The sequence below is a fragment of the Eurypyga helias genome, unplaced genomic scaffold (assembly GCF_000690775.1).
Source record: "Eurypyga helias isolate BGI_N326 unplaced genomic scaffold, ASM69077v1 scaffold3932, whole genome shotgun sequence".
Lineage (NCBI taxonomy): Eukaryota > Metazoa > Chordata > Aves > Eurypygiformes > Eurypygidae > Eurypyga > Eurypyga helias.
This window is the reverse complement of record NW_010237705.1, coordinates 52,916-73,945: the sequence shown is the minus strand read 5'-3', so window position 1 is coordinate 73,945 and position 21,030 is coordinate 52,916. Positions and strand designations below refer to the sequence as shown.

The following is a 21,030-nucleotide window of genomic DNA, read 5'->3' as shown; positions in this document are numbered from 1 at the left end:
CCATTCCATGATTCTATGATCCCTCCAGAGTTCTCCCATCCTTTGGTCTTTAGTTGCTTATGAATAGTATTTAGTTGCAGTTCAGCATCACATAGACACTTAGGCGTTAATACAAGTCTCTTAAGCAGGTGTCACAAATGCTTCTCAAAGCTTCATACTGTTTGTCTCCAACTCATTTTCTCTAACTGTCAGCATGTGGGACTCTCCTTCACACTGCCTGCATTTTTCAATGTCTTCTTTGAAATACAGGCTCCAGAATGGGGTAGAACAATATAGTACTAGACCCTCCACCAATGCCCTAAAGAGAGGCTGAAGTAATCTCTTTCCTGCACCTCACTACCTGCCTGCTGTTGTATATAACAATAACAAGAGCTCTTTTTGCCTCAGGGTTTGCACTGTAAATCCACAGTGAGTTGTTTGTTCCTCATAAATCCTCAACCCTTTTCAGAGGTATCGTATCACATCTCGTACACATGGTCTGCATTCTAATTCTTAGATAAATCACATCATGTTTTACCTGATCAGGGGCTGCAGTTGCCACTAAAACCAGAAAGAAAAAAGAAAATTAATCAATCTTAGCATAACATTTATTACACATTCTACTTAAAACTACTACGCATCTGAAAGTGGTTGTTGCCATCACAGAACAATTTCAGATTCTAACCTCATTCCCAAATGACGCAAACTTGAAGTAATGTTCCTGAAGCAAGTGTAAAAATCAACCTGAAACCAGAATAAGATTCTATACATTGACCAATGCTTATAATTATTTTCTCAGTATTCAGCTGCCTTTTAGGTTTCTCAATTGTTTCCTTAGAAAGAATCTGAGAAACTCACAGGTTATTAACTCACTGATTGAACTTTCTTAATTCCTTCTAAGGAACGCCAACATCTGTAATTATTTTAAGGGTAAATTAATATCATAATGGTATATAAGTAACCATTAGCAAACCTGCAAGAACTTACTGTAAAAAAAAAAAAATCAAGTTTTGAAATTTGCCTTTTGTTTAAGGACAGAAGAGTAGTTCAGGATTTTTTTCCTCCACAGAAATGAATTTTTTTTGGGAAGGAGAATTATAAATTTCATAAAGTTTTTTATTTTCTCTCAAATCTCAAGTATTCCAAATGTAAACATATAAAAAAGGAATAGAAAATTTAAACGTGTATGTGTCATTACTGACTTTGAGTAAGCATAGCTCTTCAAGTTTTTTATTTAAAAAAATTACTCCTTTTTTCTCCAGATTCTGTGTTTTAAGATTTACAAGAATGAGGCAATCTTTCTAATTACTGAAGTAATATATGATACACCACTTTTTTCCACTTTGTAACACAGAAAAGCCCAGGGGTTTATGTGAGATCTTATAATCCAGCAGAGTCTGTAAGTATATTTTAATGTCTTATTTTTCTCTACAGGTTGAGTTTGCTTCTTTTTCTTTCGGAAAGCAAAACTAGAGCAGTGATTTTAACTGGGAAGTAATCCATGTCACACAGAATTTTGCAGTCAGCTGACTGAAACTCTTCCTAATAATGGCCTGACATACAGACACATAACTGCTACTTGGAAATAACCTGTTAAGTACTCAGCATCATAAGAGGGTTCTTCAGAAATGTATTTCTTCTTGTCTGTAGTTAGTTCATGCCAAGTTTGCTGCCAATGTATTTATAATAGTGCTGCTTTCTGCATTTGTTTTAGACTCAGGAAAATTTCGGCTGCTACAAGTTCTTAGAGGAGCTTGCAAAAAACAAAGTCTGAGAAAAATATCTTAGAGAAGCCAACTAATCGTTAAACAGCCCAGCAGAGAGGGGCTGATCCAACACGGTCATGCTGAGGGAGTGCACAGCTGCAGGGGTGAGAGCAGACCATGTGAGGAGGACATATGCCCACATCGGGTGGTACCAATCTACAGGAGTGTATAAAGGAAGATGGTGAAAATCCCTTAGCTTCTGCCACCCCAAATACAAGTAAATCAAAGCCTGAGTTGAGTCCTTCATTGTATGTTAGAGATTATAAATATATTTATAAAAATCTCAAACCAAATATTTACTATTTCTTATCATCAAAACTGATGAGATTAAAGCAGTTCTCCAAAGTGTATCATGTAACACAATACACTCCACAACACGGAATGCTCTGCTGTGGGAAGTGATGCCTTCTTGTCTTGCACTCTAGACAGCTACTCCTCAAAGAAACACAGCATTGAAGACACATGCACAGAAATATAGAAAGACTAAATTTTCCCACTCTCACCTTCTTGCACAGCCATCTCAGTCTCACTTTTCTGTGAGAAGGTCAGTGCCTCCACTGGCTCTTCCTTTGCTGGGAGAGGTGGAGGAGAAGTACCTTTAGCAACAGGTTGAGTAATCGGGGTCTTGCCAATGACAGGTGGCTGTACTCTAACTGCAGGGTGATGATATAGCTTGTTTCTGTGAGGGCCAGAAACCGTATAACCCATTCCACCAGGGCAGATTTCCTTAAAAGCAGCTAGATTTGGGATGGGAAAATATTCCTTTTAGGAGTCTAAAAGTGCAATATGTTGACATAGTGGAAAATATAATGACTACCACTAACAAATTTAATCTCATATTGTATATACATTTTTACAAAAAACTGCTTAAAGACAAACTATGCATTGCATGCTAATATGACTGAGCATTCTCCCAAAAGCATGTTCTGGCTGTTATTCCCAGGAAGTTGCCACTCCAGTTTACCATCTTTCTTCAGTTATGTTTAATCTATCATTATATATCAAGATAATTTTTTGTGCTACTCCTCTTCAAACAATATATCCTTTCTGAGTATGAATTAAATATGCAAATTGTAATCATCATCTACATTTCATAAGGAATGAGGATCACTATTTCTATCCTTCTCTTTTTGCAGAAACCAAAGGAAAAAAGCTCACCACCCTGTACTAGAGGACCAGAAGAATGTCAGTCAGTAACAACATTCATTCACAGGTGTCCATTTGACTGCATCAGAGGTCTCAAACCAGCCCTGCTCCAAATTCTACTGAATTGAGTAAGTCCACTGACCTCAGTGGGCTGGATAAAAACACGATGGGGATCATAAAAAGCCAAATCACCACTGGAGGAGAGGGGAAAAAATCTCATTTATAAGGCTGCTACAAAAAAAGGTAATGAAAGTCAGGCAGCAGCACCTGCTCTGATCTCTGCAGCTGCTCTACAGGAGCATCAGCTTTGCAGTCCTAGTGGAAGACTAAAAGGAAGAAGAAACACAGGTCAGTCTTCCTCCTCATCACAGATAATAGTTATCCTCCCTGCAAGGGACAGGTGGACCTTCAGGTGTCTTCAGGGGGGTACTGCTTCACTGTCCTCATTGCTCTAGGTAAAGCTAAGTTGGGATGAAACACCAAAAATCTAGTCTCCATGTTCCAGATATATATATATATGTTCTTATACCTTAAGAGATGTGTGAACTGGGGCATTGGTAAGTTCACAAATTCTGCTTTGAACACATCAGGCTTTTTAAATGAATTAGTATCTAAAATAAAACCACAAAACATTAGCTACAGGTATCCCCAGATGAATTAATTAAATTATACACTAAGTTGCAGCATGCATGAACTGCATACTGTGTTCTGATGGTGTCTTAGTGATAGCAAAGATGAAGGGTAAAACTGATTGAGTGGATTCAGAATGATGGACGGGAAACGGTGATATCAAAACTTGCCAAAAAAACACCCAACTGAGAGTGTGAATTCTGCTCAAAAGAGGAAGACAGAGAAAATTTGGGGGTTGGAACTAGATGATCTTTAAGGTCCCTTCCAACCCCACCCATTCTATGATTCTATGATTTGATGTCCCTTCAGATGCATACCCCGGATATAGGAAATCTTGTTTCAGGTCATATTCTCTCAAAGGCAGAATAGAAACGTGAACCTTATTCTACCGCAGCTCTGACACGTGCTCTCAGCAGCTGGGTATACAAAGCTGGCATCTCTCAATCTCTCTTTTGGAGCTGCTCTACTCCGTACAGCTATTTTGAAAGCTATCAGAGAGTGAGATCATGACTTTTAAATTCAGTGACTCATAAATCAACATGGGATGCTGCAGTAAATACATTACCCCATTCTGGAATATCCCACTTTCACACATTTTTCATAGAAAACTCTGAAAGATTATGAATTTAACCTGTTACAGAAAGGAACATGTTTTTAAATCATGAAGGTATCATGAAACGGGACAAGTGTTTCCCACACAGTTCAGCAGAATTTTCTACTCAATATTTTCACTCTGAACTCTTTTCATTAAGAAAAATCACTAAGATAACCAATTCCACATAATACTCAACAATGTATTTTTTAGGACTAGAGAGCAGTAAACATTGCACAAGGATGTATTCTTTGCTCCAGAATACACATAACTGGGCATAAAAAGCCTCATGCAACATTCTCAGTTGTAAAGCACCTGCATTTAAATTGAGAGTCATCTGATGAGAATATATTTTTGCTCCACTAAAAAGTCATAGAAATATTGTTCATCTGAAAGTGAACTGGGCTTTTAAAATCCTGATGAGTGATCTATAAACCCGAAGGTCACACAGGAAATCATCGCTTTAAAAATCAATTGAAAAGTTCAAAAATGTTGGTCACTTCCATTTCTGCAAGCCCAACTTAAAAACATAAGGAATCTGCTGCTCTCATCGTCTCTGATGCTAGCTGTGGATTTCTTAAAGCAGCTAGCTAGTTCTGAAAACCTGAATCTTTATAAAATACTCCCAAGAAATACATGATCTGTACCACAACAGAGCCATCTGCAGCAGCAACTTCTGTAAGTACAAAAACCTATACTAAAATACTGAACAGGCTGGACCTCATGTGTATTACAGTAAGCAATGGTGCTTGCAAAAAAGACGAATTTGACCATACATGTGGACCAAAAAAAAAATTTAATTGATTTTGACTAAAGACTCCAACTTTGGTCACTTAAATTTTACAAAAAATTGAGGAATAGAAGGTAATTGAAAGCAGTGAAAAGTATCTATAATGTGATATTTTCATCTATAAGCTGTCCAAAGGAGTGTGGTGACCAACAAAGCTGGCATTTTCCAAGTCCTTACATATTTAAAAAACAGCAGGACTCCAAGTGATCACTGATAAATATAAGTGAGCTTCATGTACCAAGTAAGGAATTGTTGAATTGAAAAGTAGCATGAAAAGTTTAACTACCAGTTTACTGTTAAGAAGCCAACACCATTCCTCAAAATGAATGGTAAAGTTACAAAGGAAGGTTAGAAAGCAGAGATACTCCCATACATATCCCACTAACGGTAATGGAAACTATATGTCGTTCTGTAACATAATTCTCAAATGCTGCCAGCCCTTCACTGGTGCCTTTAACAACTGAAGAGTATTAATTAGATGGTGGGTTAATTTGCCTGTATCTATAGTCAGAATATAATGTACAATAAATTTATCTTCACGTGATGGAAAAAATCAAAGTTGAAGACACATTCTGAGATGCAACTATTTTTAATCTGGAATTCTATCACAATTTATCAAATATATTTCCTTTGTTTTAATCCCAAATTCCTGTGAACAAAACTAGTGTATATGTAATTATTCTACTATCAGGGAGAGAACTGTCATAATTTACTGATGGACACTTCTTGTCTCAAACCAATTCTTGGTTTTTTTTTTTTTTTTGTTTTTTTTTTGAGCATGCATAACAAACACAGGGTGGGGGCTAGAGCTTGTACATTAAATGGGCAGTTCTCACCTGTCCCTGGAAGTGGACACTTCTCACAGTGCGGACCCCAGGCTTTGCCAACGCTGCAACAGCAAAGCTGCTTGCTGAGCTGAACAGAAAGAGGATGCATGCATTGCTTTCCTGCACTAACAAACCGGTAGCAGGGTCCTTTCTCCTCAGCAACTATGGGATTATCAGCTGCAATGAAAGTGGAAGAGAGGAAAGTACTGTTAACAAGGAAAAGCAAAACAGTACAACACCACTAAATTTCCAACACCAGTTAAAGTGATTAACATTACCACCTGCAAAAGTTTTATTTCAAACACGTATCTCAAGCCATAATCGCAGCATAAAAGAAAATTCTTGTTTCACATCAAACACTCCTGAATTCCAACTCATCCTAGACTAAGGATAAAGTGTATTTTAAAGAAAAAAATCCAAACCAGCAGTTGCCGTGCTGCCACAATAAGGAGTCAGAAACAGCTCTCTCACTTGTACGCAAGTCCAACTGCTGAATACTACGGCCAGTCACTGGCAATATATGGTTGTGTCAAGCTACATACCCAGCTATCAGTAGGCTATATAAATAAGACTGCAAAAAGATTAAGTATCAAACTTGACACCTGTTTTTAGAAAAGAGGCAATTATATATTTACATCTTGTTACACTTAGTTTTAAGGTGGAAGAGCCAAAGGCCGTAAGCTATGACTAGTATGAGGTAACAGGAAGCCAAGATCCACCCAGCATTCTAATTTATGCATCCACATTCACATACAGTTAACAGTTCTGGGTAAATATGTTCACTCAACTCCAAAAATACAAAGATTATCTGATTTTCAACAGGACACGTAAAAGCGAAAATGAAAATCAACTCCACTTTTTCTGGTGTTAAACTGAAAAGTGGTAAGAAATTCTTCAAAATGCTGAAAAATAAAATGTGATTAACTAGTAGCATAAGCTAATTATACTGAAAAAAATAAAGAATTCACCTATGGCTCTAGGCTATGCTTTATTTTATAAATCTAAAGATAGCTCAGATAAGGAAATTAGGAAATGAAGTATTTTTCACTTGTAAATATGCTTACAAAAAAAATTAGTGAGAAATCTAGCTGTTCCCTATGCCTTCTTTTGTTCTTGTGGAGGAAGTTGATCTCAAACCAAATAAAAGGTGATTAACAGAGGAAAATATTTGCATTCATGCTGTTCACAACTTCTACTTTCTCCTAATTATTTCTTAATTTTTAATCCTTCTTAATCAGAAGGAAAATGTGCCAAAGATCTTCCTGGGCTGAATGTTTAGCAATAGAAACTACCCAAGTCAAAGCTGCAGAGGTGGAAGAGGGGAGGGCAGGACACAGATGATTTTGGCTGGGAAACTAGCAGAGAGGGGAAAAACAACTGTGGGACGGAGAATTTCAGGCTTGTGAGAAACAGAGCGTGACGAGGCTAGATATGGCCTTGAAGGTTTTGTGACAAGAAAATCCGTAAAAGATGGCAGGGATCCTGGACAGCCACTGGAGACCAAGGCTTCCAGGCCAGAGAGACAGAAAAGAGGCATGAGCACTGAGACTGACGAAATAAAGTGAATAAACTGAGAAAAGGAGGCAAGGACAGCAAAAAAGATGTGGACAGCTTAGAAGAGTTGGGGCCAATCAAATAAATTCTCATTTAAAGTGCAACTAAGTAACTATTTTGGTACTTTGATTAGCACTGTTACTTACGTATGCATCGTGAGAGGGTAGGATCTGGCACAAAACCCATTTTGCAGGTACATCTGTAGCTGCCCATGGTATTCAAGCATTCGCCATTAGGGCATACTCCCTGTAACTGACACTCATTGATATCTGTGGGGAAAATTAAAAATAATCAGATACTGAAACATGTATTAATATACTTCTTTCTTCAGAAGTTATCTTTTTTTAATACGTGCAGAAGAACTGTTACGAGTCAACACTCCAATCAACACTTTTGCCCATACTGACAACATCTGACTTTTATTCTTTTAAAACATTACTGAGAACATAACAAAACCAATTACATTTACACATCGTTCTCAAGTACTCTGAATTACAAAACAAATACACTTTGACTGGCTTATCAACCACTCTGTTCCTGACTAGATGATTGCTTGCAGAGTCCAACATAACTCACAAGAACATTCACAGATACAAGTTTTAAGCAGTGTAAGATATTTTATACAGGATGGAACACTGCTTGACACATTTAATACAGTTTTTATTGTTACTGGTATTCAGTAGTGCCTGGAGGTTCATTGTGCTGGAAGAAGCACAACACAAAAATACCATCTCTAGCCTAAAGAGCTTACCATCTTAGTAGCAAGAATATGCTTCAGGAAGCACAGAACACATGTGATGTGGGGTGAAAAGGATTGCATCCATGGGAACACAAGTTTGCAAAAATTAACAACTGCTTTGATAAAGTTTGCTGTTACGAAGCTACCTGCATCAGTGTCCCTTTCAGGGTCTCACTGAATTATTCTCCCAAGCACTGGGCCTCAGGCCTTTATCACACTTGGGGTTGTATCTATAATTCACTTACTCTTAGAATAGGACTGTCTGACAATCATCTGGATACCATCTGTAACTAAGTCAGCCAAACCAAGATTTTATTTCAGGAAACAGTAACAATGTAACTTACAATGATAATCAAAACTTTAAAAAAATCCCCAACACCAAACAAACCCCAACCCCAAACCTATAATAGTCTCCGTCATAAACTGTCACATCTCCTCTTTCAGAAAAATAAAGGCAGCACACTGCAACAGACCTACTGTAAAAGGTTTACGTGCATTATTTCTACATAAGACTTTCCCTCCCTGTTCCTTAGCTAGGAAAAAATGCTATCTTGCTGGGTAAACAAGCTTCAAGTGGAAATCCAATATTCCAGCTGGCTCCTGGGATATCAGGTATTAGTGATAATTTTATCTAAAATATATAGTATTTATTACCTTACTTCTTAGTTTTTATAAAATCTTCACCATTTTATTTGACCTCAGTGTATGTTGCTGCCCAATTCAACAGAATCAATGAGGGTAAGAATTTGAATAAAAATGTAACAGATATGGTGGAGTTTGCTTTTGGAAACCTACAGAAAGAATCTTTCACGTTCCTAACGTCTTAATTTTTCTCCAAGTTCAGCTACCCGTCCCACTACGCAGCAGTGCACGACTTCAGCTCTCAGTACAGCAGACTCTAGCAGTTGCCATGTCAGCTGTGATTTTTTCCAAGCATGCAATGTTGAGTTATCCCTCAGCTCTCACAATGCTGTACCTAATCTAGTATCTTGACACCACCTGGATCAACTTCACCTCTATGCACTTAGCCACATGTGACAGAAAGGGATAATTTATATCCTATAACTTCGGATGAAATGTGATGGAAACCACATGAATTCCAAAGGATCAGTTCTGCCTCAAAGGAATTTCTCAGTGAAATTCCCAGACTACATGACTTTCCGACCTCAGAGGGAGTGGACTATTTAAAAAGGAGAATGGTATAAGAAAAGTGCACAAAACCCTGCTGAAACATTCTCCTACAGCACTCTACCTTTCGACCCATCCAATCTTTGAGCAGGAAGATGTCCCATGTAAGCACAGGAATACCTTGTTTACGGACTGCATTAATACAGAATATTTAGTAAGCTGGTCTTAAGCTGATGTACTCGATTTAGTCAGTTTCTTCAGTTGCGTAGTGTGACTAGGGTCCTTCTTTTGCCCTGAAATCTCAAATTATGACTGAAGGCATCTACAGAGCACTAACTGATCTCAAAAGGAAGATCACCATTGTTTCAATACCACTGTCTTTGGTGATTACTGCAGGAATGAACTTAAATCTTAACAGTTAAGCACAATGAAGACATTACTGAGACATCCCTAAATAGAAACGTATCGGTGCTGTTGTAAAGTTGTCGAGCGGAAAGGACACACTGCTAACCCTCCACTTTAAAACACCAGACACGACGAGAATGTAAGCAAAGAGAAGACAATGGAATACCCAGAAGCTAATACAAAGCAAATACTGTAACACTCAAGAACTCACTACTGAATCCTTTATTCTAATCTGACTTTTGCTTTTCATTGTTTAATATTAGTTACTTGTTAGTGTTGACATTAGTGCATATACTGAAAATAATTGTAACAGCCAGGCATTTTTAAACGACTTTCTCCCTTTACATATTCTAAGTATACATTTTTATTTATAGGAAAATTAACCTATACAACTGGGAAGAAAATGGAAGATATCTCCCAGGAGACATATATAACATACTGATTCTTCTTGTCACTTTTTGTAGAATATATATCCATGTAAAATTAGCAGAAATGCTCTGTCTAGTGCAGACAGCATTTAAATTTCACATCAAAGAAAAAGACAACTTATTTTAAATAATATTAATTTGGTTTCATGGTTCTTATTTTCAAGGAGAGACCAAGTCTCTGGTTTGTTAACCATTAAAACACATTGCTATTTACTTATATGTCATCATTAGGAAAAAATTGGCATGCTTGATTCCTATCTAGGAGGACAACTCCATCATTCTACATGTATTTAAGGAAGGTAAGTAATTATCTCATTATACTTAACATAAGTGTATTCATATTGTCAATGTTTAAAATGATTAATGATTCATTTTTCATTTATCAGATGATGATTTTACTCACTGTTTGCATCAAGCTCCATTTTGAGCAATGTTAAAAATCTATAGATGGATAAATTTTATTGTTTGAATACTGGAAGTATATAGGCAGGTAAAAATCAAACACTAAATCCTGAAAAGACAAAGATAGATATGAAAAGAAATTTATGAAACCTGCTTTCTAACTTGTGTCTGAATAATTTTATTCACAATGCTAGTATTATCTGTACTACTCAAATAAACCGTATCTTTTAAGTTTGTAGAACTATATCTCCATGTTGTAAGAGGAAAAAATCGTGTTTGTTGTTATAATTCTCAAGCAGTTTTTCAACTTTGAAAAACTTAGCTACCGAACTGAAATGCATCTATCTATCTATATTTACAGTGAAATGAATTAAAAAAAAAATCCACACAAGTGGGTACAAAATCTGTCTTTGCACTTAAATTCTAGTTACAGGCTACAGACTTCAGTTAGCTGAATGATCTTGAATATCTGGTCGCAAAACTGATATTTGGATTTTACACTGAAAATTATTTTAACACAGTTTATATTTAAGTTTTTATACAGATAAACCATAATTGTGAGTTTTAAACTAACCTGAATTTAAGTATCACCTAAATGGAAATTATGCACATTTTTACAGATCTGAACTTCATTTCATGTCACTGCTGAAAAAAAACTAGCATAGGAATGTATCAGATGCATTTTGTGATACTAAGAACATCCTGGTTTAGATTTCTGTCTATTAATAGTCAAGGATGCACAGTAATATTTACTGAAGTGGCTCATTTGCCAGTAGATGGAATCTTCCTACAACTGAGCAATATGCAATCATGTTTCTTTCCAAATGATTCACCTATTTTGCAGGAAGCATTCACAGATGCTGTCATTAATGTCTCTGTATTAAATCTGTTCCCAGGTGAACTGCTCTTGTCTGTTATTTAAAAATATAACCCTCCATTCACGGGCACACTGTTATTGCTATTTAATGTAGGCACTGCTACATTTAAGTACCAGCTTATATGTATGTAAGTACCAATGAATGTTCCTTCTACTGTTCCTGATACGGATATTCCTCTTGCTAAATTTATCCAACTTGTTCTGGTGCTTCAGCATAACTTCATTGTAGTGCGTTTGTAGTGCCTCTTTTCCAAGTCATGTTTTCTCAATGAGCTCATAGAATTATCAAACTGATGCTCTATAGTCAGTTACCCAAGCCTATCTAGGGATTCAACAGAATTTGATAAAAAATGAGCCACAAGTTGATAAAAAACCCTTCAAATTTTCAAAACAAACACACATACGTCCAAAATAATGGCATACCTAATTCAATCCCATTCACGTAATCTTCAAAATAATAGTGTTTCTTGAACAACTTTGGGTAAAAAGAAAAATCTCTTCCAGATTTACTATCTACTTAATTTTATTTTGGACTGTGGTAAAAGGCCACCTACCCAAAATGTTTCCTATCCACCTGCCAGCCTGCCCACCTGTGCAAATTGCACTGGAATCAACTTGTTCAGGCAGCTGGAAAAGGAATCTGATTCAAGATTAACAGACCTTTTTCTTTTAGCCCTCTATTTCTTGTATAAGAACATAAAAAATATTTCAGTTTTAAATTAGTATAATGATAAAAATTCATCTGCTCCATTATGAAAACTAGAGAAAAGGCTGCTTGAAAGTTGTCAGAATAATCTCTTGCTGTGCAGCTGTATGAACTGACAACATGCGTGTACAGTGATTTGATCACACACCATCTACACAGAGGAATTCTTTTAAGGGGCTATGCAGCAGTACCATGTTTACATACCTATGTAAATAAAGCTTTCTAAAGAACAACTAAGTATCAATTTTCAGTTTTAAAGGGAAACAGAGTAATGAAGTTACACCTGGTAAAAAGACTCTGCATTAGTGACACAGGGAAAAAAAAGAGGTTAAGCAAGGAGCTTTTCCACAAAGTACCTTGCATGCTCCACAGCAAATTCTCACAGTAGGTGCTTTATTTATGTCTTATAAATAACCGGTAAATAAAGCATTGAATTTGTAATAGTTGGTGCTTGATAATGTGAATAACTTGACCCTTCTCTATGGTAATAAACTGGTGTAACCTCACTGGCATGAAAGCAGCAATGTTATTGGGCACCGACTGACAGCCTGACCCTTTGCTGTTGTATTTTACATGCCACGTGCATGGGACTGGTCCTTGACACACCACGCTCCTAGATTTGGTAGTCTGTCTCCATGAAAGCTTGACAAAAAATGAAAGCTTTAGTCTTAACGTGCACCTACTGAGATGGCAGTAGAATGAAGCTGCCATGTCTCAGCTCCTCCTATACCCTCTTCTAAGCAAACAGCTTGACATATGGTGAGGTCAGCCACCACGCTCTCCTCCAGAGCCACCAGAGTGCCCCAGAAAACCCAGATGTGGTATCCAAACCAGTGCTAATCTATCCTGCAATCTTCCCCACTAAGGAGAACTTAAAACAGGCTCTCTTAACAACACCAGTTAGTGTCTGATACCTTCACGCTAATTTTTATGGGTCTACTGGGGTGTCAGGACAACCTGCTCTCAGAAAATCAATGTGTTAACGACACACTGCCACTGAATTTCCTGGGGAAAAAGACAAGCTAAAACAACCCAGCTGAATGCTTGTCTGCTCATGTGAAGAGTGTGACTACAAATGAAGTAATCCTCACTGACTTCAAAAAAACACCTCCAAAACCAAGCAGAAACACAAGAGGAAGATAGGAACAATGTAAGATGGTATTCATTTAAACAAGAAAGCACATGTTAATGCTGAACTTGTTATAAGCCATGATAATTATATACAGCTTTAATAAGTCCAAAACAAACTTCATCTTCAAAGAACTTTACATACATTAATTAGTAAAGAGAAGATGGAAATAAATGAATAACTCTGATATCAAAAGGAAAACTTATTTGGATTTAAGATGATGAGATGTCCTTTACTCATGGCTTTTTATTCCTGATTTCTAAGAAAATTCAAGAAGAAATTTAATTTGGGTTTTTGCCCAGGGTATTCTTCAAGATTTCACATTAAAAGCAACCCAAAACACAACTGTGTTTTGAAAGCTCATTACCAGAATCTTTTTTCACAAATATTTAACTGTATCAGATGAAGAACTGACCTCAGTTTTTACTCATAACCACACACACACATTTCCAATTACATGGGGTGAATATCACAATAATAAATTAAATTTCTTTACATCCATGTGCAGGCAACAGTTAACACAACCACCTATTTTCTTCTAGTAACTGTGATTTTAGGAAGGACTGAATAGCCTAGAAGAAAAACAAACAGTTCCTCCTTGCTTAAAGACCCAAAACCCCAGTGGCTTTTCAACACCTCAATCTATATTAGGAGGGCTAGACTTTTTTACTCAGGTATGTAATACATTGATTTATCTGTTCAGCTCAGTTTTCTTAAATGCACTGCACACTGGGGAATTCTGACAACTAAAAAAGAAATATATAAATTAAAACTTTAAAAGAAGTTAGATATGGGACCAAATTCTGTTCTAAGGTACTTAAAGTGACAAAGCATTTATACACTTAACAGAAGTTTTCCCTCTGGTTACTGCATAGGTTTTTGTGTACAGAGGGGCAAAATATAGGAGAATTGCCCTCTTCTGTACATAGGCATGGAACAAATCTGTGCAAGAGGGAAGGACATGTTGCAGAAGGCATTATCTCCCAGAGTTCTGCTTGCATTCTCCAATAGCTACAATGGCTTTTCAAACACATTAAAACAGTCTTTGGTGCTGCATTAGCTGCAGTTTGACACTACTTTGGTTCTCTACTGGAAGACTACATGCAACGTCCTCCTACCTCTCCATAAGCAATGGCATGCCTAATTCAATCACATTCAGGAAGTGAATCATTTCAGCTTTACTCCAGGATTAACGACGCCATAACACAGGCTGAGTATCCCTTCTCCAAGGATAACAAACCATGTCAAGTGTAAACATCCAACCCTAGGAAAAATTCCTGTGCCTACTTATAGCGAGACCTGTACCTGTCACTTACTGCTGAATGAATGTGCTTTGCTTGGTTACTGTAAAACACGCTGAGTGATTTACTGGGTGGTGCATCATAAAGCTACTGTAACCTCCTTTAATTTGCCCATTTACTGAATTACTTAGATTCCTCAGAGAGCAAATATGAAAATGCTTCACAGCCTACTGGTCTTCTACACATTAACAGCTCATAACAACCTGAAGAGCTCGATGCCCGCTATAGCCACCTGAAGTGGTGCAGAAGGACTAGTTGACCAACAGAGCGCTGTTCTGCTGTAGACCAAGCTACAAAAGCTGACAGTTGGAATATCAATGCTGTAGTGTTTCCCTTTGGCAGGCTCCAGCTGGGAGTGTACTTAGGAAGAGAAGTTCACTCTGTTTTGGCCGTGTTAACCATTATAACAGCTCTTCAGACCACCCAGACCCAGCTGGCCTAATGCAGAATCACAGGAAACACAAAGGTGGTGTAAAGCTGTCTTCCCTCTCTTCAGCCTTGTAGCTCATTTGGACACATGGAGCAAATCCACCCTTTAACCTTTCCAGATAGCAACTGAGGCCCATGTTTGGTCACAGGCATAATGGAATTTGGAACATTCTTTCCTATGAAATGAAATTAATTCTTTCATCTCCATGCTTAATGCATTAAATTTATGGTCATCAAAGTCAACACAGCTTGGGAGCGTTAAGAAAGTTAGAAACATTTAGGTTAGAAACAAAATTCTAGAATTAAACATACATGTTTATTAATGTATTCTGGTCAAAGACACAATCTTCCGACAGTATGTTATATAAATCTATCTGTTTGCTTAACCAAAAAAAAAAATTTTTTTTTAACTCAAGACAAACAGCCTATGAGTTCAAAAAAGTCAGAGGTCACTAGAAGGATGCTGAACAACGCAAATGTAACCAAAAATACTCCTCCATTTGTATTTTGAAAGAAATCATTGCTACGATTAATGTAAAGAATGCAGTCAAATTTATTTTCAGCAGCACTGATAACCTTGAAATGATAGTGTCAACTGCCAAAATTGGATCAGGGTTTGGGTTTTTTTTTTTTACTATAGTATGTTGAACTAACTAGAAGACATTTAAAATTTTCATAAACAAGGCTGAAGAAGACTGAGAAGTTATTTAGTGTTAATTAAAATAATAATCAATCTTTTGAAATAATCTCTTTCATTTGTATGCAATGTGTTTTCTATTTTACACATTTGGTAGGTAATTTTTGATAGCAACATAGAATCACAGACTGGTTGGGGTTGGAAGGGACCTTAAAGCCCATCTAGTTCCACCCTCCCTGCCATGGGCAGGGACACCTTCCACTAGACCAGGTTGCTCAAAGCCTCATCCAGCCTGGCCTTGAACACTTCCAGGGATGGGGCATCCACAGCTTCTCTGGGCAACCTGTTCCAGTGCCTCACCACCCTCTCCGGGAAGAACTTCTTCCCGATATCTAATCCAAATCTACTCCCTTTCAATTTAAACCCATTACCGCTTGTCCTGTCACTACAGGCCCTTGTAAAAAGTCCCCCCATGAATAACTGTCTCAAAAGACAATGAAAAATTCGTATTTTCAAAGTCACATTACATGCATAAATGGAAAAAAACAACTTTTAATTTTACAGTTTTCAAGACAGCAAAGTGACACAGATGGCAAAGCATAAAAACCAAATATGCAACAACCTCCAGCTAGGACAGTCACAAAAGTCCAGGAGGTTCTTACGAAAACTGGATGCAGAAAGGGAACTTTCTATGCTTTTCAAAATCTGACTGACTTTAAGTGACAAAGTAATCCTGTGTAATAAAAAATGAACTGAAAACTTCTATCTCCTCTTGATGTAAAGCAAGCAACTTCTCCTTCCAGTAAGAACCTCACACACTTAAGACACTGTTGCATTTAAGCAAAGCAAACCTTTTAGTTCAATTATATACTAATTAGAATTTGTCAAAGTACTGTGCAACTTCTTAAAGATGACCTAGTAGTCAGCCATTAAAGGTTATTTTAGTAATATCAGCCTTGACAGATGTTTTCATGCAGTAAGTAATTTACAACATGAAATATTGTGCATGTTAAAGCAAGAATGGAATATCTAATTTATGTGTCGTGTGAAAATTTTACTCATTCTGGTAGGTATATGTCAGTCTTCACCGGGAGTGCCATCTGATTCAATGATCTCCAAACTGGCTCAATACACAGGCATCATTTTGGATTCCCTTTATGAAAATCAATTGCAACTGTACCTGCTAACACCACTGAAAATACTGTTCCAACTGTTTCTGCTATAGCTGTATTGTTAACCACTATTCATATCCTCAGTTCTAAGAAAAATATAATACCAGTAGTCTTCTCCAGGCAAATCCAAAACATAGCCTCATAGCAGCTCCTGAGAAGAAAATTAACTCTGTCCTGACTAAAATCAGCACCAGCACACATTTTACTGCCTCCACTATAGTTGACTGTTTCAATGACAACCTGATTAGTGAGAACAAGGAGTAAAAGAAACAAACAAGGTTTGGTTGGTAATGAAACTATTGCAATATATATTTTTAAAATTAACAGGGGAAAAAAGATTGCATATTCTAAGAAATGATACACTGCTTTCTGTGAGCTAACGGACTAGCAGCAGGAGAAATCAATCCAACCCGTTTTGTGCTTCTGCATGGAATTTACTGGAACACAAGTTTGCAGAGCCACACTTTTCAAACACATAATCAATGTCCAAACAGCAACCCAGCCCAATTTCTGGAGATTTATTTATGTCTCAGTATGATCATCATAAAAGAACTTCTTTGAAAGAAGACTGTTAACTTAGTACCTAAGTAACATTAAACAGCATTTCTTATGAAGCTAAGTTCTTTTATTACTTAAAGGTAAAAAAATATATATATGCAACATTCAGAGAAAACAGATTTATTATTGTAATTTAGGGACACATGTAGGAAGGCAGAATATACCTTCAAAATTTATTTTCAATCATGATGAAGCCAAGGGAAAAAAAGCTTCAAGTCCCCAGAGCACATGATTACAGAATTTGATCCATCAGCATACAAGTACTAGTTTCTGCAAGCTCATATACATTTAATTTTAAGCATATGGGGCTTTTCAGAAACTTCAATTCACAACTTTTTACTTCATTGAAAAACAGTTGTTCAGGTATTTTTCCAGTTCTTCAAGATAAGATTTTTAAAGTGCTCTATTGGCAATATGTTAGTTTCCTGAAAAATTAATCTTTTTCACCAGCTGTTTTTTTCATTCTATTTCAGTTTTCCAAGAAAACCATTAGCAGAAGGAAATAGTAAGTATAATTCTAAACAGGGAACCAGAAATTAGAATTGCATGTGGATTCTGACAAAGAAGTTGCAACTCTGATAAGCTGTATTTTGGCTTTAATGACAGCCTTAGGGCATCTATGTGTGTACATGCAATAAATCACCCCATTGAAAAGATAATTACTATGGGAGGAAAAAAGCTTTCTTGATAGCAATTATACTAAACTGTTTGAATTAGCATACCCACAGATGGTTCTTTGTGTCCTACATACACATTAGGGACAAGAATATTTCATTACATTAGTTCACTCATTTGAAAGGAAAAAAGAAAAATCAGGATCTAGTTATTAATCCCACTAATAATACATAGACTCTGTAAACTAAGGAGGCTTTTGACTGCAAAATCAATGTAGAACAAAAGGCTGCTTAGACTTTTAGGCCTGAGTTTTTAAAGATAGTGAAAGTTGGACGATATCTAGGTGGAAACAGCAATCTCTCTTAGCTGCAGGCAAGGATTCAGAAATATATCCCCATCACCGTTTGGTCTGGCAATGCTGGCCCTTTCTGAGCATGGACACAGCACACACCCCCTTTTTGCAAAGAATAATCTAATTAAAATGTATACTTGCATATGGACATGTGCCACTCGTTTCCAATTTAACTGTAAGGATTATTACAATAATATGAATACTTCCCCCGCCAGCATCTTAAATAGTTTTCACAGTTATTGCTGTTGCTTTCTTCCATGCTTATGATATGTACTGCTGTTTCTTCATTAGCCCTGTCCTCTTCTAGAAAAGTGTCTGCTTCATGTAAAGGCAAACAGGGCACTTTTGCCTGACCCATTGAGAAGAACACGCTAATGACCACTTCAGGGCTGAAATACACCCTGCCAGCAGCTTTCACATGTGAAGCTAGCTCCCCCGATGACTGTTCAAACCGAGGTCAAAATCCTGACCCTCTGAAAGAAAATGGTAATCTTGTTATTTACTTCAACAGGACTAAATTTCATGGGTATTCCTTCTCCCAGTTCCTCCTGTGTCGGTGAGTAAATTACAGAGAAGCCACACAGGCCTCCATAAGGCAATATGTGGTATGTGTAGCAGTAACCAACTCTGTCCTCTCCAGAAAGCTAAGGGACTGTCCCTATCCTCAATTCATCAATAGTCTACTTCCTGGTTGGATAATCTGACTCCCACTGTCTGATTAAACTCTACATTATAAATTTCCATGTATCAACTACAAGTTATATTTAGAGTTTACAGCTCTCTGTTCTGGGATAATAATATCAGTAATAAAACAAACTATTTAAAGCCTCATATTTCTTGGAGTATTAATTATGTAGTAAAAAAATGTGTCAGGGGAAAAATGATCAAAACCCAGTCAACAAACAGTGACTAGCCTACCAGGTATGGATCTATTTCTGCACACTACTATGGCAGGACCTCATTCCCTCTTATGCTCCTACCCAGAGACATACGTTCTCCCTCTCTATCAGCCTGTCACTGCTCATCGAAACAGCTTCCTGTCCTAATTCTGGCAACCTTCACAAGCACCAGAACATTTTTTAACTGTCTGAAGCCACTGATTAAGGATAGTAGTTCTCATGAAATACGGTTTGTCAAGATCTAGGTACAATCCCTTGAAACAAACAATGCCCTACGTGCCTTTAGAAGCCTGCTGGGTTGCTGCTGCCTAGTGTGTATACACTAGGGTTTGTGCACAGCTACTGGAGATATCAAAAGGTTGTGTCTCTCCTGAACCATGGTCAGAGGGATGCATGATGGTACTCACGCATCATGGCACCTACCAGACACTTTCTGTGCTCAGAGTCTTTTGCAGACTAATAAACCTTGTAACTAACATGTGGAATAACACAATCTCTTTTGAAATCGCTGCAAGCATCTTGCTGAAATTATGCACCACCTGCGTGTCTAATCTGAGGTGCCCTACACTCACCTCCTTCACCTTTTCACTTTGCAGCCCTCATCAGAAAGTTGCCATCAACATCTCCCCATTCCTTTGATTTATTAAGAGGACTCTACAGTCTTTCACTACAGATCAGGCAAAAAGCTTGAGATGCAATGTGCTGCTCCCCTCCATTTAGTTTTTTTTAGTATTTTGACCCAAACACATTTTCTCTCACAATCCTCCAAATGCCCCTACCCTGCAAGCTGATAAACCAGTAGACAGAGAACTGAGCTGCAGATAGGCTCAAGTGCCTGTACTTCCAGAGAGCAGCTCACAGTAGAAGCAGCAGGATGTTTGTAGTTAGTGCTCTGCAAACTGTACTTTTTTGGTTGGTAAAATAATTTCTCTACATGGCTGGCTGTTCCACATTCCTTCATTGACATGCTAACTGAAAGTTTTCAGTTAAATAAAATCCACTTTATCTCCACAGTGCTTACATATATCCTTTAATACCAATTACTCTTCCATTTTCTCCTCTCCACCACCACTACTATTTGTTGAGAGCTCTTTCACCCTTGCAGTGTCAACAATGACTAACAAACCTGGCCACAGGTCAGCGTCAGCCTCACTTGAACTCATTCTTCCCTTCCTTCCCAAATCTCTCTCCAGAGCACCATTGCAGGATTGCTCACATCTTCTCAGAGCTCCTTTATCTTGTTGAACTGAGCTGTGCCAAACAAGTCAGACAAGCAATTAAACTTTTTCCTACATCCTTAACTGGCACCTCTGTTCATGACTGCAAGATACACAGAAAGAAGGAGCATATGTTTATGGTCATCTGTTCAGCTTTGTCAGGCTGGGAGAAGCTAAATGCCTCCAGCCTTTCTGTGCAGCCGCACAATCATGCAGATTCCCCAACCCTTTATGTTTTGGTAACTTCTATGCTTACAGTCAGGAGACATAGGCCATCATCTCAGAGTAACACAACTTATGAAGTCTAACCCCATACCTCCTCATTTGCACTACGTATATTCTTGAAGTATGTGGGTCACCTCTTTACATAGTGGCCAGGTACGAATGGTTTTTCATTTCCACTTGCTAGCGATATTATCTTGCTGTTCTCAGTACTGTTGTGTCTAACCTCCTAAGTCAATTCTTAAGAATTTTTCTCTGATTTCTCTATGGTTTCATGATTATAGACATTATTCTCTATTGCTAGTTTCATCTGACTTAACTGAGTAAGTCTGCAGGTTCACTGTTTAGCAAAAGAACTGACATAATGGTGTGTTTCCACTGAAAAACACAGTAAATGAATCCTTATGAAGTCATCTTTATACAGCATCAATGAAAATGAGAGTATACATAAAAGTTTTAAAAGTTTTAAAAGTTTTTTGCCCCAGAGCAAAAAAAACCCAAAACCAACCCACTCTATGGAGTTGCCAATA

General features: G+C 37.4%; 1 protein-coding gene across 1 annotated transcript in view; it reads right to left on the bottom strand.

Annotated features, from left to right (window-relative positions):
- Positions 1-517: 517 nt before the first annotated feature.
- Positions 518-21,030, bottom strand: part of LOC104506565 (latent-transforming growth factor beta-binding protein 1-like) — a gene marked incomplete at its 3' end in the record, with an annotated part of 63,960 nt that continues 43,447 nt past the window's right edge. The window contains exons 6-9 of the mRNA XM_010147551.1: positions 7,431-7,553; positions 5,740-5,907; positions 2,249-2,482; positions 518-540 (exon numbers count right to left, since the gene is read on the bottom strand). Coding sequence (XP_010145853.1) covers positions 518-540; positions 2,249-2,482; positions 5,740-5,907; positions 7,431-7,553 — 548 coding nt within the window. The remainder of the gene's footprint in view (positions 541-2,248; positions 2,483-5,739; positions 5,908-7,430; positions 7,554-21,030) is intronic.